Raw genomic sequence first — 21,517 nt, forward strand, 5'->3', positions numbered from 1 at the left:
TGGAAAAGTCCATCTGTGGGCTAATAAAAAGATACTTGGGCAACCTTTAACAAATACCGCCATGTACTCAACCTGGCCAATACCTGCTGTGCATGCACTCGGCTTGGGCTCAGCAGCCAATCCCTTAACTCCAGGCTGTGGGCTCTCCCAGTTTGCTGACATGCTCTTGCCAGTACTGGAGGGAAGCTGTGGTATCTGCAATGTTCCTCTGGTTAAGTCTTTTCTGACTGACGTGCTTCCTTGGAAGAGCTGTGACAGTTCATCGTAGTACAGCTGTGTATTGGTTTTGCACCTGCTGCTGTCCTTTCTCCTGGTGTAACTGTCCAAGAATATGTGTACATATTTAGGCCACAACTGTAGAACAGCCTTGCAATGAAATCTGGGGATCTTTGCATGTTTGATGCTGTTAGTATCCTGCACTCCTTTGGCTGCTCGGTGGTCATACTGCTGTGTGAGCTCACCCTGGTTTTCTGTTACTCCTTTTTTGGAGAGTTGTTTTGCACCAGAGGGGGAGTTGGTGTGTGGGTGTTTGAATGCTGCTATTTGCTGTTTTTTAAAGGACCTCTAGCCCTCCCATGGGGTTACTGCAGCAGGAATTCATACCTGTGCTACAGCCCAGCATACAGACTGCTGACAGGTACCAAGTGGAAAAACCCTGCTCATAGTGTGCTGTGTTTTGTCAACATGTTTTACTGCCCATGGTTTTCAGCAATTTGTTACTCAATACTTATAATTTTTTTTTTATTTCTTCATTTGTGCCTACATTGCCTGGCAAACCATGTTGTTATATTATAACATTTATTTTTCTTTTTCCCATAAGTTGCCAGTATCCATGTCCTTTCAATTTAGTAATCGTTATTGAATTTAAACAATAATGTAGAAATCCTCACAAGTTCTACTGATGTTCAGTCATATATTAGCAAGAGCATAACCCTTTATTTTCAACATACTGGTTCCTGGATCCATTTGAAGCAACTTTTCTTCATTTAGGTTGTTCTGAATTCTGTTTTGTGTTTTACAGCTGTGATATAACACACATCTTCCAAAGTGCTGCTGGCTTGCTCAGTAGGTGTAGGTTACATATTCTCCTTTAGGCTCTAACTGACCATAGCATTCAGCTGCCAGCACTGTTTAGGACAAGACTGAAAACAGGAGTTATCCCATAGCCTCTGAATATACTGGAATGTTTTCAGTGCAGGTTTGCTTCATTTAGCATAGCTCACCAAAGAATTTCCCAGTAGGCTTTGCCTTTTCCATGTGTTGCTAAGGTCTCTACTGTTTTGGCAGAGAAGTCTCTTCTCAAATGCTAGACTTCTTTATTTACATGAAAGTTGGGTGGTATTGTTGGTGAGGGTAAATCTGAGATGTTTCCCTTCCTTGTTCCCAGCATCTCTGGATGGGCACAGATGCCCTCACCCTTTATTTTTTATTTTCTTTCTGTCTTTCAGTGGGCTTGCTGGGTTTGGACCAGCTCTTCCCTTCTTACCCATGACTCAGGACTCATCTCAGCATTAGCATTATGCTTTTCTCTCTAAATTAATTTATCCTGGTTCCTTCAGTAGTGTTAAGGTTCTCATTTCAGGGCATGCCTTTTTTCTCCCCTTCCCAAGTAGGGCTTGCAGGTAGATGTTACCAAGTCTTCATCTTACTTACCCAGTTCTGGGCCAGTGCAAGTAAAGTGCTGCAGAACATTGTTTTAAGGACAAGATTTAGGTGTTGAGGCCAGCATGAGGACAAAGAACTGTTCAGAAAAATGGTCTTTAACAGGGCAATATCCCATGAGTTTCCCCAGCCAGCACTGCTTTAGCTTGCTCAGTAGATGGACCTTTGTTCTGTTTGAAAATAAATTCTGAACTTTTGCTCAGAATAAATGTAACCCATTGCCTGGTGTCTAGCATCTTCATAAGAGCTGGCTTCTACTGATACAGACTGACAGCCTGGCTTGATTTGGGTTTTGTGAAGTACTCGCTGTGCCTTTCAGTAGTCACAGCATCATCAGTGCCCACAGCATTAAAGCTCCTTCCAACACTTTGATATTGGTAGAAGATGCCCTCTGCTCTTTATGGTGGCACCTGTGCTCCAGAGAAAGCAAGTTCATCTTTTCACTCTTCTTTCAACCCCAGCCATTTATAGAAGTGATTCCAGGGAAGAAGTGACCTGGGCAGCAAAGGTAGAGAGGAAAAAAAAATTCCTTTCCCCTGGCAAGGAGAACTCTCTACTTGCTGGGTTAAGAGAATAGATTTTTCCTGTTATCCAGAAGATTGACATTATTTCCCCCTTCAGCAGTCATAATCAAAGCAGTGAGAACATAGACTTTTTTGTAGCTTCTAACTGTTGAAAGACCTGTAAGCTACTAAACAAGATTTTTAAAAAACAGCATAGCACAGGCTCTTTGATTCTCAATAAATAAACTCAGATATGGAGTGTAAATATATATAGTAAGTGACATGCAGTACCTTTGAAATGCCTGTAGTTCACCAGATAACCATGATTTGATTTTGTCTGTCTCTCTTTCCTTCATGGCTTAAGGCACCACACAGTTACCCGGGGTATAACGAAAGGAGTGAAGGAAGACTTCCGCCTGGCCATGGAGCGCCAGGTCTCGCGCTGTGGGGAAAATCTCATGGTGGTCTTGCATAGGTTCTGCATCAATGAGAAAATACTGCTGCTGCAGACTCTTGCTTGAATGGACTGGATCCTGATGCAGTGTCTTTAATGGAGAGAGGGGAAGGCTCTTTGTATGAACAAGCAGCATAGCAGTGGAAAATCTCTTGTTCAGAGGGTCAAGAAGTTCCCTGTAAGTTACAGGTTCTGCAATACACAAACACTACTCAGTGTTTGTTCACTGCTTGATTTTCTTATGTGAGTAGATCAAACTTTATAAATAAAACTTTGTTTTAGAAGTCTTTGTAATATTCTATTTGTTTTGGGGTTTTTTCCCATAGCATTACACTAAGGTGGGTGTCATAGTTCTTTCCGTCTTTACACATACACAGAGAACATAGCAAGGTATTTCAGGTTTTTTATTAGCACTAGTTTGGAAATCACAGCATGAGTGAATTTCCCGAATTTCCAAAAACTGTTATCTTACATTGAATTGGTCTGTTAGGTCTTCCTTCTCCGCAGAATTCTACCTGTATTGCTGGTTTTCAGATTCAGGGTCCTTAAGTAAATTCATGTAGAACAAGGATTGTTTTGGTTGAAATTTGGTAATACCCAAGTGATTATACAAAGTCAGTAGGAAATGGCCTTTCTGCACTCCTAGAGTGTAGCACATGATGCTTAGACCTTGTCCATGCAAGAGGTGTGTTACACAAAGGCCAGAACATGCACAGATGAGCTGCTAGACCTGTAGGAGCAGCGTGCTGATTAATAAGCCAATAGGAGAGATTTCAGGCTTCAGTAGGATCCTAAAACTAAGGGTCTGGTCAAAGAAACGGGAAGAATTCAGTGAAGCATGATCAGCTGAGAGCACCACCAGGCTGTGACAGAAAGGTGCCCCCAGAGCTTTCCCAGATAGTCACTGGCCAAGTTAAATGTGTGCCAGTAGCCAGAGGGGACAGGCATGCAAGAGGTGCCAAGGATCTATACAAACCCCAGAGCACCTCAGTTAGGGAGTTCTGTGTCACAGGCAGGGACTGTTACCACAGGCCCTTTCTGATAACCCCTTGCAGTGACCACCCCCATCCCTTGCAGTTCCTTTCATGAACACCATCAGGGTGTCTTAGACTGCCCAACTGTTAGGGTATGTTCAGCTTCTCCATATGAAGGAGGAAAATCAGTAAAATATTTACAAAAGACAGAAAACAGAGTGACTGTAATAGACTAGTAAGTTTTAGCTAAATAGGAAAATACTGTCCCTTAAGTCACATAAAAGTCTTGATGGTGACTTCCATGGCACTGTAAACTTGAAATAGTATCCCTTTTTAGTAAAACAGCCTGAGTGGCAATATTTCAGGCTAATCCACCATATTTCAGGCTAATCCACCATATTTCAGGCTAATCCACTTGCCTCATCAGAATCTAGGCCTGCTAGACCTTGACCACCTCTATCAGATTTTCCAGAATATCCTTCTCCTGTAAAGTATATATGATATTATGACCCAAAGGGTTGTTGCAGTGAGGTTTTGAGTCAGATGCTCTGCGTGGGATTGACTGTCTTGCATCTTCCACTTAAATGGGAAGTAGTTTGCAAACACTTGGTGTCCAATGTAGACCAGGATTGAGTTCATTCCTGAAAGGAAGCACAGGTTATACCATCTGAATGAGCAGGTATGGGCTTGCTTCAGAGCAAGCAGGCAGAGGTGTGCCAGGCTTATAAAAGAGAGTGGCACCAAGACAACAACAGCTAATTTCATTTGCCCCAAAGATGTTACACACTGTTTTCAAATACTGAGGGGTATTCAAGTCTGAGGGGTTCTCTCCCCCAAAACATATATTAAAAGAAATACAAATAACCTCTGTGCTAAATTGAAAATACAACCAAATCAGTATGCTGCAATTTTATTAATAAGGAGAATAATAACAGTTACTGTTTTCAGGGTGGACGAGTGCCAACCAATCTGGTCAGATCTGCTGCCTTTACAAACAAATGCAATGACTGCCCTTCAAAGCTCTGGGGTTTCTGGTAGGAGGTATGATACTCTGCTGTCACCCTGCCTATTTTCCTATCCAGACACCAGGGACTGAAGCTGCTGAAAGGTCCCCTCTGCTGTGGCTTTGCATTCTCTACTCATGTTCGTTGTGTGCCCGCTGTGGTTAAAACCACAGTGGGATACTTTGTGAAACATGCTTGTCTAAAATCACAGAGACACAACCTACACAGCTGCCCCAGGGGGTTTCATCTTCCACATCTTCAGAAGTGGTATTACTCTGTTGACAGGCCTTTGAGTTTCCCATTAGGTTACACAAGTCTCAGCAGTCCCTTCCAAAACCAACTTTGAACAACTGTGGTATTTTTCTTAGTAGTAGGCAGCTGTTCACTGGGACCCTGACTTGATACCAAACTCAGAACAGTCATTAGGCAATAGCAGCTTTCAGCTCTCATTTAAAGAACTGACTGTCCCTTTCTCCTAAATATCTGGTCTCAAGTGTCCCAGTTCTATGCAAAGGTTCTGCTCAACTTAATAATTCTGGAATCCTTCAGGTTACCTCATTCTAAATCCCTACTCTCTTACAGACATGGCAAGCACAGAAAACAAAAGGATAGTAGCAGTGCAGAAAGAATAATAAGGAATATGTCTCCTGCTGTGATTTTACTGACCTGGGTATAAAAATGGAGCACCTGACCACCATTTCTTGACATCCACAAGGTAATATATCAGCAATAAGAGGATGAAGGCAAAGCAGCTCATGGTTGTCACATATGATATTGACCTACAAACATTTTCAGTAGAAAGAGTAGCATTTAGAGAACTGTGATACAGATCTCAGTGTCCAAAAGGTAAAATATTCTCTGAGCTAAAATAGTACTTCAACAAAACCATATGAAATGTTCCATCTCTTTGCTTACCATAAGTTCTTGTTTATGGGAATAAACCCTTCTTCTTTAGAACATTTTGTCAAGATAGCAGAAATAATTCCCTGAAATAGAAAGCCAGTAAAGTTTATATAACCCCTGCAACATGTTTCAGAAATGTTTGCACTGGATTAAAATATTTGTCTTTTAAAGAGCTACATAACTATCAGACTTACCATTACTATGCCCCATATCATGAACCGACTCATAATTTGTTTGGGCTGGTCTTTGTAGAACAAAGTAATTTTTCCTGCCTTATAAAAAAAATACAAAAAGAAATAATGAATGCCCATTAATGTAACTACATTTCAAGAGCCAGATATATTTTCCACCAGGTACCTGTGCTAAGACAGAGACCGTAAATGGGATTTCCAAGTGGCTGAAAGGCTCAAAATGAGGACTCTTTGTAAAGAATGGACACACAAGGGCAAAATATGTAAATGCAACCCAATCACCAGTAAAGGTGCACTTTTTCCTCCCTTTCTTACTGTGTTAACTGAGGAAGAGGACAAGCATCTTTATTAGGTATTTACATTTACACAGTGTGAGTTGAGCTCCCTCCCCCTCAGTAAGGATTGCATGAAGGAAGAACACCAGAGCCAGCCCCAAGAGCTTCTCCACAGCATCCTTGACCTGCCCAGAGCACGTGCTTCTTTACATACACCACTAAGCAATGTGTCCTGATAATTCACTCCTCAGCGTCACACTTCTGTTCCAACCTCTGCCTCACAGATATTCCCAATCAATTTTTACCCAGTGCTACATGTGGTAATATTCCTTTCCAAGCACAAGAGTTCCAGTTTGGTTCACAGCTCCTACACTGTCAGAAAAGCCAGCAGTGCACCAAAACTGCATCAAAAAGTGCCGTATTTCAAACAGCTGTGAGCTTTTGGTGTTGGTAACACCAATGTGAACCCCTGTACCTCTCTTGCCAGGGAAGGTGAGCACACAGCACCTGTGCAAGATGGCCATCACTGCACAACAAGCAGAAAATCAGGCAAGGGGGAACAAGTACACCTGCAACTTTTGAAACCCTTACAATGAAGCTGTGAAGTTTGTCTCGGCCTTATTTTCCAACATACAGACCCAGCCTACTCCCAGCATAAGGCCAGCCTTAAAATACCAGGTGGCTATTTTGCAAGCTTCTTGTGTCCATCCCTTACAAAAACTGAGAATTCTCAGTGTATCTAATGCAAGCACTGCCATGTTAGCTTCCGCTTCTCTGGCACTCACCTCAGCCTAAGTCATCGCGAAAGCATTGCTCTGAAAAAGGTTTTGTTAGAACCGGTCTCAGCCTTAAGTAAAGAAGTCCAGTTGCCTCCCCACTTCCAAATTTCCTTCAAATCTTGCCATTACAGCATGCAGCCAGAAAGAAAAAGAGGTACCTGCAGTCCCAAAAATGCCATAACAATGCTATTTATGGTCCCCAGGATCCCTTCAGGATCATATGGCATCGTTGATTGGTAAATCACCTTAGAGAGAAAACAGCTGTTATGGAGCACCCAAGCAACTGAACTCCTTTTTTTTAAATCCCCCTGCACGTATCATTCCCAAGCCACTCCTGACATAGTGCAAACCAAGATCTACTTACACCTGAAGATGGATGCTGATACATATGCTTTTCTCCAAGAAGCAAACGGTCAATGTAACCTGCTGCTCCTCCAGTGCAGTTGGGATACTTTCCAAAGTCCCCAATGCCCCCAGGACCAAGATAGCCCCTAGGACAGAGGCAGAGAGCTTGTAGCGCAAAGTGTTGTTACAGTCCAGCTGCACAGGAGCTGGCCCACTGACCCAGCATACTAAATGCTCCATGTTTTCCCAGGCTAGAGGGACACACTGATGGCATTACAGTGATCATATATTGCTGAAAACAGACCTCAGGGAGATTTTAATCTTCTTCTTTAAATAGAAAGGAAGAATGACATCACTTGTATAACACCTGGTACTTTAATACCAACGTAAAGAAAGTTTTTTTCACATGACGGATGCTTCTTTTAACCCTGCTGGCCTGAAAGCTCTTCCCTTCATTCTTTCCCTGTGGCTAATAAAATGTACCTTCTACTCAGCAGAAGAGAACCAACATGATACCCCACATTAAGTTGTCCAAGTGCACGGTCTTACCTGGGACAGTCTGGCACAGGTAACAAGAAGGTCAGGCAGAGCCAAATTGTTTCTAGCACCACAATAAAAATCCACTGTGGCCAGTAGGGGAGAATATCCTGCAGTGCAGGGAACCGTCCTTCCTGCATGAGATGGAGGGAGGGGGTGTTAGCTGGCAAATAAAAAACCCTGCCCTTGGGGACAACCTGTACTTCCTGCCAGGCAGTCTTGTACCCCAGATACAAGAGGGAGATGTCATTACAAAACTGGGTTCTACCAATAGACCTTTCATTTTCACAAGCAATTTCCAGGCACTTAGTTACTTGGGGCAGGGGGGAGGAACAAACCAAAACAAAAGCCCTTAATATTTTTTAACTTGGAAAATGTCAAAAGGAACTTTGATTCATGACTAGAACAAAAGCCTTTTGGGAAAGCAGACTCTAGAGGAGGCCAAAACCCAGTGTTACTTTCCCCTGCTGTGAAAAAACCTTGCCAAAATTTACTGGACAAAATGCAGACTACAGGATTCAGCATAGAGATGCCTGTCCCTGGGCTTCCTTGGCAGTGGAAAAGTCATCATAAGTGTCTTGGAATGCCTATTTTTAAGCACCATCTGAATGGATTGGTGAAATCCTTAAATACAGTGAAGCTAGATGTGACAAAATGCAGACTGGGACACTGAAGGGTGCACATACCCAACGTTGACCCCTGCCAGGTCACACTGCACTGCACATCAAGTAAGGTGTTACATGTTTTCTTATAATTTCTCATGTGTTCTTTTTGCCCAGACAAGAGCAAAGGCTCCCAAACCCTGCTCCAGTATCAGTTCAGTTGTCATTTCCCCACCAACTCACCCAGGTCCCACTATCAGCTCTTGTAAACAGGAGTTCAAGAGCAGCAACCACGAGGTATGTGAATCCCAGCCTCTGGAGCACCCCTGGAATACGCAGATTATCCCAGGACACTGGAAGACACGCAAGCAATGTGAAAGAGGAGCAGACACAGGCTCTGTTGTAAATACAAAAGTGACACTTTTTCAGGGAGAGATGATATCCACTGCACCTGCAGGTACGAGGGACACCTCCGCTCTGCCGTCCCAATTTTTTGTACATCATAATCCTGGGAAAGTCACTAAGACAATCAACAGTGGTTGGCACAAGAGTCCAACAGAGAGAATTGCATCTGCAGAACTGAACAGCACTCCACAAAATACCATCAAACTGTTTTTGCAACAGCCCAGCCAAGGATGCAGGAACAAGTTACAGAAATGCAAGGAAGAGAGCAAGTTCCACTCACAAGGTCCAAGGCAGTAATTGGGATTCACAACTATGATTCCCAGCAGGATTAGCACAAAACTCCTCCAGAGGATTTTTCTAAGCACTTTCCACTTGGAACTTCCCCACCTCAGCATGGAGCCCAGTGCCAATGCTACTGATGTCCCCATGATGAACACAAACCTGGAGAACAGAGCAGATGGGAAATGGAGCTGACAGATGTCTCATAACGTGTGAGTAACAGCAAACACTAAAGCTGACAGAGCACCCTGCATTGGCCCAACAGAGATGCATGCACTGAGTGAAACTGGGCAATTTCATTTCCTCTGATGGCCAGGAACTTCCAGGCTACTGAGCTTGCACCATGGGACACTTCTACCTTTTCCATGGTCAGTTGAGGTAGGGTTGTAATTGCAGTCTGTTCTTTTTCCAGCAATTCATATGATACCAAAAAATTCCATTACCCAAAATTAAATTAGCATCTTCAGAGCAGTCAAACACCAGCTTCAAATCTATGATTCAAATTCAGAACTGACCCACTCCTCCCCTCTAGATTAGGCTCACAGTCCAAGTCCAGCTCCCTACTCCAACAGAAACCACAGCTGGTATAGAGAAGCATGTTAGGGGCAGGTCAGAGAATTGCTTCCCCATAAGACCATTCTCCAGTTATAGAAATATTAGCTTAATCCAAAATTTATTTAGCTCTTTTACCTATGGATACATACCAGTCCAGCTTTGAATCTTGCCAGACTGGCAGCTTTTATCACAGTGGCATGGCATTGAGCTTCTCAGAGAAACTGCACTTCCCGTGGCAGGGTAGCCCTGGGCCTTGTGTGTGGGAAGAAGGAGGATGTGGGGCACCAAAACCACTTAGCTCTTCTACTGGTTCATAAGGGTTATGTTATTTGTAGGAGTAGATTCCTATTAACTGTTTAACACAAATTCATCCTCCAAATACATTTCCACATGGAGGCAAGGTGAACACAGAGTTCCACCTGCAATGTTTAATATAAAGAATCACTTGATACAAAAACTATTCTTCAGGAGAACTTACCATGGAAACACCAGATCTGCCACTGTTAATCCTACAGAGAAATACAAAGGAGCATGTTATTTACTTTGAACCCTCCTCAAATTTAACAATATTACTGTTGATTTTCTAGAGGAATTGCAGGCTGCTAGCAATTATTCACATCCCAAAATATGTTACAAACAAAACCTACACAGAGCTTATCATCTTGCTTCACTGCATTTTCCACTCTTCAAGAATAGGGTCAGAACCGATTGCTGTGCCTTGGGATTTCAGGGATGGGATCCTTGCTATTCTCCACTAGGGCATTCCAATGCTTGACTTCATCCCCATCAGCTTACCAATCAAGGCATTATGTTTTTACAGCACTGAGCAACCTAAGCTTGACTGTGGTCATTGAGCAACCCAGGAAAGTTAAAGATATGACCCTGTATCACAAATGAAAAGGTTACACACAGACTGTGATGTGAAACCATCCTGTCACTGCATGACAAGGAGGACCATACACTGCTTTGCCCGTTAACCAACAGGCAGATTTCCTGCTGAGGCAAACTGGCACAGCATCCCAGCCTTCGGCTAAGCAACAGCTTGCTGCAGCAGCTGCAACATCAGCCATTTCTAGACACTGCTGCAGTTAAAACCCAGAGTAACTGTCTCAATTGTACTTTACCATTCCAACTCTCATGTTTGAAGAACCAATATTTTCCTCCTCCATAGTTAACAAACACCATAATTACAAGAGAGAGCCTAAAAAGACAAAAAAACCACAAAGTATCACATGTGGATGAAATGCATATTTATGAACACAAAGTTAATGATTACTACTCCCACTAATGCATTTCCAACTCTGAGATTTGATTTATTTTATTTTTAAAGCAAGATTTCCAGCTTCACCAACCAGTAAGCTGTGTTTCAAAAATCACGGGTGGTGGTGAACCAAAGCAAGCGTTTTCACAATGAACACATTGTTCTTTTGCACCCCCTGCCACAACTTTAACGTTTCCTCAAATTAGATTAATTACAAAGTATTTTGGAAAATCTGAGAATTAAAATCTTGATAAACTCCCAAGTTAAAGAGACCACCTTGAACTGTCCATTTGCTATATATCACCATGCATTGTCAAACTGCCACTGGAAAAATCTCATTCCCCTTGGAAGGGCTGCTTTTGAGCAAGCTCTTACGCTCACCCTCGGAAGGTGTCGAGGGAACGCAGGCGCTGCCGAGAGCCCGTGCTCCATGATTGCGGGGCAGGATCACAGTTAATGGAGTCTGCTGTGTTCGGGGATCCCAGCTCCTTTGGGAACAAGCCAGACACATGAAGAGCAAGTCAGCAGCTGCACCAGCTGACTAGGGAACAAAGGATAGCAAACGGCAAACTTTATTTACTCTGTCTTTATTCTCCCTGTCTTCCTTTTGTCTACTTCTAACCTCTTCCTGGCTTTACCAATTGCAATAACGTCTGCAGATGCTCCAGACTCTACCTTTGACCAGGCAGAAACAACAGTGCAGTGAAATGACCTTGTGCTTGAGACTCATCAGAGCTGGGTCCCCTCCAGATCAGCCAGAGACTTGCCAACACTATAGGTACTGCTTTACAACAGAGCTGAGCAGATCCAGTTGCCAACACTCAAACAAGACCCACCCCAACCCATCACCACTTGTCTGACGCCACGGAGAGACTGTTTCAAGAGCTAAACCAGTGAAAAATTAATCCTTTTAAACATAGGAGTGGCTTCTTTGCAACTGAGTTCCCTAAACCTCTCTGATCAGACACAATGACAGCATAAAGAAGGAGACATCACCATATCCCAGCGATAGAGATGAACTACAAGAATTGCTGTAGAGCTCTGCTTCCAAGTCTTTTAATTCTAGACAGGTTTAGACCTTTTGGATATGAAGCCCAGACTGTGATGAACTATCTACATTCTAGTACAAAATAAAGATCACACAGAAATGCCAGTTCTAGGGGTTCCAGAGAAATTCTGAGGTTTTTTTTTTTGCTAAAATTCCCGCTGTGCTGGAAGCAGCCATGAGGGCTGTGATTTCCCTTACACTGACAATGTGAGGACAGTATTGTCACCAACATATTTGTTTCAAGGGAACTAAAGAGGGCACAAAGCTGTATGTTCAATTTGCAAGAGCTTTACAGGGAATCCACTACACTTGCATGGAAACCCAGTCTAGCACTCCCCATTGACACAAAATTGCCTATCTGATATCAATACAAGATTTGCTAAGGGGAACACTGACAAGGGGAAGATTAACAAGTCTCCAGATATCCAGATAGTGTGTGTTTCTTAGAGATGAAAACATTACAGAATGCAAACTAAAGATACTGTGGTCACTCACGGAGTTAATCATACGATCAGTTGCTCTGGGATTCAGTTTCTTGTAAACCCAGTTTCTGACTGGATCAATTCTGAAAATGAGTAACAGTTTAAAACACAAAACAAAGCCAAAAGTACTTTATAGTAATTTCACCTCGATAGAAGCTATTTAGCAGCATAAAACGGAAGTTTGGAAAGTTTCTATTTCTGTTTTTACAGCTCACATAGGTAATACTGGGATTCAGCCAGCATCTAGGATCTCAGTTAAGTCCAGCTGTGGAAATGCACTGACACAAGCTCATGTTTGGAGGTTTTATTCTCGGGCTGCTTACAGGCAAAGATGACTTACACCATTCAGTAAAGGGTAGAAGGTTGCATTTGTTACATGCACTTTGGTCCCACTGCCTTGGATTACTGATCCAGAGCTAGACAAGGAGCAAGGGACACGAGGGTGCAGCAGGGCGTGTGTGACCTTACAGTGAACATCAGCTGCTCTGCGCACAAACTACCAAGGCTGCAAGATATCCCTCGAGTGAAATCCCATCACTCTGCATTTTTTGCCACATGTGCCACAACGTGCACATGGCACGTGATAACAGGATCTGACCTGCAAGCAGGGCTACACGTGGGACTGCAAAGCATTACCACACTGAGATGCGTGGTCTTAAACTGGCACGTGCAAAGAGGAAGTTCACTTACTTCATCAGAAGGCGCCCAGCAATCAGGATAGCAAGGATCCCCATGTAAACCAGGAAAGCAAAGAGAATAGCTACAGGAAAAGAAGAGAACACAACTCTATAAATGATGTAACAAAACCATTCAGCGACCTGGGCTTAGCCAGGCATGACACAAACATGACACAAAGCCCAACTCACCAACCATCATACCACCTTCTCCATGCAATACACATCCCAGCAGAAAATAAAAACCCACAGCAAAACCCCCGAACTACCCAACACAAAAGCAGGCTAATTTCAAAGTGCAGCTCAGTGACTCCACTTATCAGCATAAAAAGGGCCAAATAAAACCGCACTGCATCACAAGACATTAGTGAGAGAAGAGTTGATGTGCTGCAATATGTTCTGAAGAAGAAAGCAGAGATTTAAAAACAGCCTCAACATGAAGAAGATAGGGGAAAGGGCAATACACCTAGTTAGCAAGCATGGAAAATTTTTCTTCACAGTTAGGAAACTAGAAGGACTAAAGAATAATGTAATGTAAAGGGAAAAAATGGAACAGACATAGACAATTGTTTAAAATAGTCCTGGATAAGAGATGAACAAAAAATAAAAAGGTCAGGTTTTAAATTAAAAGTGCAACAACAAACAGAAATCCAAACACACTGTGAATTGTTTCCCATTTTGTGAGAGAAGACAGAGAGAAGAAGAGGGAGGATTCTGTGTATATACAGAAATACGCAGGGAAACAGGAACCAATATCTTCCTCCAGACACACACCCACTGATTTTTCTGTACTAATGCCTGCTGCAAAAACGTTGTGGGCAGACAGTGTATCATATGAAGAGGCCTGATCTTGGTCAGGGCCTCAAGATGGGTGTATAAAACATAAGGAGGCAAGGATGTTGAAGAGGAGCAAGCGCATGACAATTCTTCAACACAGCATGAGTGGCTGCACAGGCTTCTTAGGAAGCTAGTTCTGCTTGGAGACATGCAAGTTGTAGAATGAAAGGGAAAAACAAAGCTCTACATACGGAGGTAGCTGTTGATAGGGCCTTCATTGATGATTAGGTCACAAGAAACAGTTTGGGTGCTTGTATTTAGGGTCTTTACCACAAGGGAATAATTGCCAAACTCTCCAAAATGATACTGAATCCTGCAAATGATAAAGGAAACAAAACTTGGTGAGCCACCCCCAGTATACGTGCAGGTACTACTGCAGCACCTAGGGGGGCTGTAAGCCTGAATGCTTTAGGAAAGGCAAGCCAAAAACTTGGACCAACTCTGTGATCTAGCACGGAACTTGCCTCTTCCAAGCATTACCCTCCCCTAGCCCAACACCAATTCTTTACCACACATGCACTGCCATCATTTGTCTTCTTGAACTAGAGACTCCCTGCAAGAGAAACCAGGTGCTTGCGCCTGCTGCCTCAATGAACGCCGTTCTGGCTCCTGCTTCAACCTAGATCCTTTCAGCACAATTCCAAAGTACACCACTGTTACAGCAGGGGGAAGAAGACTGAGCTCTAGGTCTGAACAGCTGAGAAAAAGGAGGTGATGAGCAGGCAGTGAAGAGGCATGTGGCTCCAAGGGGAAGAAAAAAAAAATCCCAAAAACAAAACAACAAACCAAACCAACACAAATACAGGATAGAGCTATTCATGTATTCCCTGGGGCTGGGCCACCTACTTGCAGAGATCTCTGTCACCCACAGAGCTGTTGAGCAGCAGGGTGAGTGGATGCTGGGTATCAACCATTACCGACGCCGTGCCTGGTTTTCTCAGGCTGTCGTTGCTTGGTGGGACAAACGCCAGGAACTGATACAAGCACTGTGGAAGAAGAGGGTGAAGGGAGCTCATTAGTGCCAAGGGAGAGTGAAAGGGAGTTCTGCCTTGCATGATGGCAAAGACAAGGAAAGATGCCACGGGGCTGGAGCATCTCCTGCTGCGGGAATTCCCTGCGTGCTGCTCAAAGGTAAAACGCAAGCGAAGCGATCTGACGAAGCCACGGGGAGACGCCGGAGAAGCAGAGCAGCCCCGCCGCGGGCCGAGCTGTCAGAAGCGGAGGCCGGGGAGTGACCCCCGCCCGGCACAGCCCCTCACCTGGTGACAGGAGCAGGAGCGGACGGCGAGGTTCAGGCCCGGGGCGGGCAGCTCGTTGCTGACGAGCAGCAGCGCCTGGTCCATCCGCCCCGACCGCCGCCGCTCCGCCGCCGCCCCGCCGCGGGGCCCGGGCGCACCCCGCCCGTCGGGCTGCGAGAGGCCGGGCGCCATCAGCAGCGCGCCCAGCGCCGCCGCCACCGCGGCCGCCAGCGCCACCGCGGCCGCCAGCCCCGCCGCCATCGCGCCGCGCTCCGCGCTCCGCGCTCCGCCCCGGGGCGGGGCAGCCGCCCCGCACGGCCGCGCTTCCCGGTGTTTTCCGGGGTCAGGCGTCCCTGCCCGCGCCGCCCGCAGCTCGGGCCCGCCCGCGCGGAAACACGGGAGGATGCGCTGCGAGCATCGAGCGTCGAGCTGGCAGGCGCCTTTATCACGTCTCGCCGCCACGCGTGGCCTCTCGTCGTAGGCTGCAGGCTCCCGACCGCGGTGCCTGCGGGACGGCTGGGCAGCCGGCACTGAAAAAGCTGTACAGGCGTTCATCCCAAGGCTGGGAAGAGGGTCCTGCTTAGCCTCCGTCTTTCACGGAGGATGCGGAAGGCACAGCCATGGAAAAGAAACCGCATTTCGTTAGGAGGGAGTTTCTTCCCCGAGAGGTGCCATCCATCTCGCTGGCGTTACTGCTTGCGGCCGTCCTGCTCCTTAATGTCCTTCTCTACCTGTACCTCAACAAGTTTTACAGCTCTCTGGGACGTGTCGAAACGGACCCTGGCCTCTGCCCTTTTGGGCATTTCAGATTCGGAGCGGTGAAGAATTGTTCCCCGTGGCTTTCTTGCGAGGCCATAAATAGGGAAGTCAGGAAACTCAAGTGTGTTGGTGAAGGTGCTGTGAAAAAGGTGAGTTTGGTTTTCCTTTCTTCTCTCCTTTGGATAAAGAGCTTTCATAGTTTGCTGGCTAATTAGTGCCAGCACTGCTGTTATGATTATCCTCTCAGCAGCTAATTACTGTAGGCATCCAGGACCATATGGCTACTGATAAGGTGAACACAACAGGTGCGAGAGCATGACCTGGGCCACCTCTCTGACACCAAACGACATCCGGCTACACAAGCAAAATCAGATTGGTACAGTCATGGCAGAGCAAGACTGGCTATTTGGGTGATATAAAATGGCTTAATTCATATGCATTATCCATTTCAAAGAGAACTTAGGAAATAGCGATGTAGCTGTGGCATCAGAAAGGGCTTGGTGTGACAGGTACATGGCTCTACCTAAAGCTGACTGTGCCTAGTGACTGTAATTTGAAGTTGTGACTAACCAATCACAGGAAGAGGTCAGCAGCAGCTGGTGGCAGTTCATAGAAGAAGGCTCTCCACGTGTCTTATGTGTTTCTTGTGTGTTCTTAGGTCTTCCTTTCTGAGTGGAAAGAAAAGAAAGTGGTCCTTTCACAGCTCACCAACTCAGAGCTGAAGGAGGACTTTCTCCATGGACTGAAGATGCTGAAAGCCCTTCAGAGCAAGCATGTTGTCCGGCTGCTTGGCTACTGTGAGCAGCAGTTCACAATCCTCACCGAGTACCATCCTCTTGGTTCACTGAGAGGCCTGAATGAAACTCTCCACATTCCCAGATATAAGGGCATGAACACCTGGCATCGCAGGCTGATGCTTGCTATAGACTACGTGAGTGTCATTCGGTACCTGCACAGCAGCCCCCTGGGCACCTTAGTGATGTGTGACTCAAATGACCTGGACAAGGTTCTCTCCCAGTACCTCCTAACAAGTGACTTTCATGTTCTGGTGAACGATTTGGACGCTTTGCCCCTTGTGAACAGGAGTGCTGGCAAGCTGGTGAAGTGTGGTCACAGGGAGCTCCGGGGGGAGTTTGTAGCTCCTGAGCAGCGTTGGCCCTATGGAGAGGATGTACCATTCCAAGATGACCTCATGCCTCCCTATGATGAGAAAACAGACATCTGGAAAATCCCAGATGTCTCCAACTTTTTCTTGGGCCATGTTGAAGGAAGTGACATTGTACGACTGCATCTGTTTGACATCCATGCAGCGTGTAAGAAGAAGGACCCGGCAGAACGGCCCTCTGCCCAGGAGGTCTTGGACACCTACAGGAAAGTTTTAACTCTGCTCGTTCGGGAGGCAGCCATGCCTGGTACTAGAGAAATGTTATAGTGAATCATGAGGCAAACAACCTACTGATGTTTTAAGTTGATGTCCTTCCTATTTATGTAGCTTGCCTGATGGGCAAAATCTCTGTCCCCAAAACTGAGAAGAAAAGAACTGAACTTGTACCTCTTGATTAAAAAAATAAAAAAATCCCCCCAATCCAAGAGCTGTGCAAGCTTTCCTTTGGCATGTTTAATCTACCATTGGAAGAGGAGGAGGGAGAGAAATGTTGCGTGGGTGCAGGGGGAATTTGTTCCTTAAGGAATGATAAATTTTCTTTTGCAACATTTACCCAAAAAAATCTTAAAAATTACAGAAAAACAGCTAAAAAAATACTGGTCTACCTTAATTTGTTGGCAGAGGACTGGAGAGCAGAGACCATGGCATGCCCCCTACAAGCTTTGAGCTGATTGCTGTGGCTTTGGCCTATATCGTATCCACAAAGCCCTCATCTACTTTCCCATGTAGTAAAAGCAGTGGTCACTCAGAAAGGAGTACCCCATTTCGCTTCAGATTTTGGTGAGCCCCAGTGCCAGGGCTGCAGTGGCAGTCTCTCCCCGCTGGCTGGGGCATTGGTTTTGGAGCCATATGGCCGTTGCTCTGTGGGCTCTGTATCCCACACTAGCAAGTGTGTGGCCGCTTTTGGAAGCAAGAAGATGATGCAGATTCTGAAGAGTCTGCTTACAGACACAGGTTCTTGGTTTTCAAGCCTTTCCTGTGGTATTCTCAGATGTGCTCTTTAGAGATGAAGCTGTCTAATGCAAGTCTTTTGCTCCTTTGTAATCCACAGAAATGCTGAACACTTTGGAAGAGAGCTGGAGTGTGTTTTTTCATTCGCTTATCCTTGTGTAGTGTCATCCTGATTTGATGGAAAGGAGGATAACAAGGAACTGAAAGAGAATGTGACTTCCATAGTAATGAGTATTAAACACAAGCTTTACAAAAGAAAATTCCTGTGTTCTGAGCAAACAACTCTATTGGGTCTGAATTCAAAATCCACTAAGCATAAAGGAAGGTTGCTAAAAAGTAGCTTTGTTTGGTGTGTTAGGAAAAAGCTTGAGGCAACCTACATGGATGTAACAGCCTGGTACCAACAGCTGGAGAGGAAGAACAATCCAGCAGTAGGCTCTGTTTGGTGGAACTGGGATCCAGGATGTAGTTCTCTTGGTGAAAAAACAGGAATAATTTGAATGAGAAGCATGGACTCCACCATTGTCCACCTGAGGACCTTCTGTGCTGTGGACTAAATCTTTCAAAGGCCTAAGAGACAAGTTCCATTTTTCGACCTGAGAGATGATTTGTAAGCAGAGAAGTACACTGTCCTTTTTGCTCCTTTTTGAAGAGTTTGGTTCCATTCTTTTCTCAGCTGCTATTCCTCTTCACATGAATCAGCCATGTTCTGACTGCACTGAGATCATGCAGTCGTTTCATATGTAAAATGTTCAAATCCTGCTATCAGAATTTTATTATAAATGGGAAAAATTTCCTGCAAATTAGTAAATTCATTTCTGATATCATACAGTGCCACCAGGAGCCCTTTAAAAGCTGCTGATTATGCCTTTCCTTTCCCTCTGGGCAGTCTGTTTTCTTAAATTAGACTTTTGCCATTTTTTGCTTATCCATTCCTTCCTTGCAGCCTTCCTGCTCAAGTTGTCAGGAGACAAAGCTCAGAAAACAAGGTCTCCAAAAGAGAGCAGTGATAGTGGATGCTTCAGGTTTTTTGTTTTGGAATTTGACTCAAAATGCCTAAAAGAAGCATGGGGAAAAGAAATGCTCTGTTGTAAATGCATCATCCACCCCATGAACTCTTGACTTATTATTAGGGTTAGAGTTGTACAATTCCAGCAGGAATACATGATGTGCAAGAGCTGGAAAAGTCTCCTGTTACAGCTCCTTGAAGCCAGGTTTTAAAGGGCCAAGAGTCAAATCTTTTACATGTTTCCCCCACAATAACTTGTTACCCTTTGTTAGCCTGCATGTACACTTGAAAGGGGAATCATCATCTGATAGCTGTAAATAACCATACCATGAGCGGTTTTTATGAATGTAGTAAGGACAGATAAGAACCTGACAAACATCTTGTGTTGGTCTTTCTTGGTTAAGAAGAGCTTCTGCTGGGATTCTTGCCCTGTTGTGTACTGTTGCAGCTTGCAATCAGCCATATTAATTTCACAGAGGGGAAAAAAAAGACGAAAAAATCTGGTTCGGAATAACTATCTTGCCATGGAAATGATTCTCTGTTCCTGGATAAAATAGGTACAAATTCTTTTAAGAAAAGGTGTCTCCCTAAACATTCACCCTGAGCAGTGGCTTCTCCATGTCTCTTTCCCATTTTGTCTCCTTCAGTTTGTGTCTTGTCCAGCGTTGCATCTCAGCAGAAATAAATCAGGTTTGTTCTGAATACAGCATTATGGAGCTGCAGATTCTGAGATGTTGTTTCTGTCTGTGAGGAAACGCTAGATGGCAGCATGAAGGTCAGTTTAGCGTTAGTTACTAGCCCAGACATAGCCAGAACCTGGCCTTGCAGCCGTTATTTTCCTAGCAAACTTCCATAAACCCCTTAAAGATCTCATTGTGTTTGCTTTAGTGAGTCTGAAGGAACAAGACAGATAGATACAGAGGCTGACCTATTAACCACAAATGCCACACATGCCACTTCCCCTTTAACTTGCTCATGGTCTTTATGTACTTTACTATTTGTTTCTATGTCAACCTGGTGAGGCCAAAACCCACTTTGTGTGTCACCTTCTTCCAGTCTTTCAGTAAAATCAGATGTTTGTACCCCATGCATGTTCCTATTCTTCCCTGCTAGCTCCTTCTGCAATCTCAAGATTGCATGAATCCAGTCCTTCCCGTATTTCCAGCTTCTTTTCCCTTAAAGAGAAGAGGCAGGGCATCACAGAGAGGGGAAAAAGAGGCAGGGCAGCCCTACATGCAGTAGTCTTCCCTCTTTCCAGTTCTCTTTTCTGGGCATTTCAATCTTTACCACCAATCACAGCCTTTGATAAACATTCATGAACTTTGCTGCCTCTGTACAAGCAGCTCTTGTCTGACTAGTGGAAAACATCAAAAGATGAAGGGCAGGAAGAGGGCTGTTCACGGCTGGGAGCCTGCAAGTCCCTCTCTGCTCACCCGCTCCCCAGCCAGCTCTCGACCAGTGGACATGACCTCCCCTGCTAAGACCACTGCCACAGTTCTGCCTAACCTCAGTAACAGCAGCTGGTTCTTATCTCAAGCTCAAATCAAGTGTCCCATGTTCCCTGTCCTTTCCCAGAAAAGATGCTTCTCTGGGGATGGTTGTTGCCATGTTTCTCATTGTATTACTGTTCTTCCATCCCAAAAGTCTAATCAAAGAAACTGCACAAAGATGCAGGTCACACAAGGAGAAGGACAGCTACTGATGCTTATCTCCTTCAGAAAACTTTGAGGAGGTTCCCCAAACCACCCTAGGTAGTCACTGCCGAGGCAGATATGATCCCAGTCATTCCTGGGCTTTTGGTTGCTGTCATCATCAAGATGAAGGTCCTGGATCTGACCCCTTTCCAAGGGCAACCCTTTTCCTGAGTTTGGTGTAACCACCTTACCCTTCCCTTTTGGGCAATGCCTCCTCTCCCATCCCTGCAGCAGTCCCACAGCATATTTCACCCACCCCCAACCACCCAGCTGCTAGACAAAGAATCAAAGCAGAAGCTGTCTCCCAGACTCAAGAAATAACACCTAGTTCCCAGACTGAACTCTGCTGGGACACAGCTGAGTGAGCAGTGCAGGAGACCAGAACACTTAGGGCATGCCAGCTGAGCCTGCTGACAGTCTGGCTGTGGGTGTCAGCTGTGTCAGGGCCCACTACTGCTATGGTGCACTCTATCCTTGGCCCATTGATGTTGCCAAAACAAATTCCCAGTGGATTTCCCCCTAAAGTTTAGCCCTCACCAGGCAGGTTTGTACCACAGGTTACAGAATGGAAATCGCCTATCTCAGAGCAGAGTCCCAGATTCAGTTCAAACCCACTGCTCCTTTCATTTTCTCTTCAGAGCCATCCAAAGAATAGCACTGTCAAGGTTATACTATTTTCCTTTCCAAACTGCCTGCTTGGCTGCACACTTCTGGGGGGTCAAGTCTGATGGAGCATTTCCTGTTTTGCACTGTGGATTTCAGACTACATCCTGAACGCACTCCTGTAACACTAAATCCTGTAGGGGTGAGCAGCCTATTTGGCAACTCAGCTGTATGTTTGACACCATCAGGCGTAAAAAGCAGTGCATGAATATCTGCACCAGCTGTTGTGTAGGTCTGGGTAAGTGAAAATAAAATGCACACAATGTAT

General features: G+C 45.0%; 3 protein-coding genes across 7 annotated transcripts in view; 2 read left to right on the forward strand and 1 right to left on the reverse strand.

The window, feature by feature from the left end:
* The window catches only part of INTS10 (integrator complex subunit 10), a 23,705-nt gene extending 18,375 nt beyond the window's left edge, over positions 1 to 5,330 (forward strand). For 2 of the 5 annotated variants that reach the window (XM_066186213.1, XM_066186214.1), the window contains exons 17-18: positions 560 to 637; positions 2,530 to 2,903. In XM_066186213.1, the coding sequence (XP_066042310.1) occupies positions 560 to 637; positions 2,530 to 2,686 (235 nt within the window). In that variant the 3' untranslated portion in view covers positions 2,687 to 2,903. Of the gene's footprint in view, positions 1 to 559; positions 638 to 2,529; positions 2,904 to 5,179 lie in introns of those variants that run through there. The other 3 variants (XM_066186215.1, XM_066186216.1, XR_010721481.1) reach the window with 2 other exon arrangements.
* On the reverse strand, positions 3,010 to 15,269 carry HGSNAT (heparan-alpha-glucosaminide N-acetyltransferase). Its single transcript, XM_066186217.1, has 17 exons — positions 15,030 to 15,269; positions 14,617 to 14,756; positions 13,962 to 14,083; positions 12,950 to 13,019; positions 12,273 to 12,342; positions 11,111 to 11,217; positions 10,593 to 10,669; positions 9,947 to 9,977; positions 8,915 to 9,075; positions 8,473 to 8,582; positions 7,640 to 7,761; positions 7,110 to 7,236; positions 6,904 to 6,990; positions 5,695 to 5,772; positions 5,513 to 5,583; positions 5,264 to 5,376; positions 3,010 to 4,234 (listed from the first exon to the last, which is right to left on the reverse strand). Exons 1-17 carry the CDS (start codon positions 15,267 to 15,269, stop codon positions 4,053 to 4,055), a joined length of 1,908 nt encoding a protein of 635 aa, XP_066042314.1. The 3' UTR covers positions 3,010 to 4,052.
* A 115-nt stretch (positions 15,270 to 15,384) lies between these two features.
* Positions 15,385 to 21,517, forward strand: POMK (protein O-mannose kinase). Its single transcript, XM_066186218.1, has 2 exons — positions 15,385 to 15,916; positions 16,426 to 21,517. The coding sequence occupies exons 1-2, from the start codon at positions 15,629 to 15,631 to the stop codon at positions 17,197 to 17,199; spliced, it is 1,062 nt and encodes a 353-aa protein (XP_066042315.1). The 5' UTR covers positions 15,385 to 15,628; the 3' UTR covers positions 17,200 to 21,517.

Source organism: Chamaea fasciata, unplaced genomic scaffold (assembly GCF_029207755.1).
Source record: "Chamaea fasciata isolate MVZ Bird 193981 ecotype frontalis unplaced genomic scaffold, bChaFas1.0.hap1 SCAF_6, whole genome shotgun sequence".
Classification (NCBI taxonomy): domain Eukaryota; kingdom Metazoa; phylum Chordata; class Aves; order Passeriformes; family Sylviidae; genus Chamaea; species Chamaea fasciata.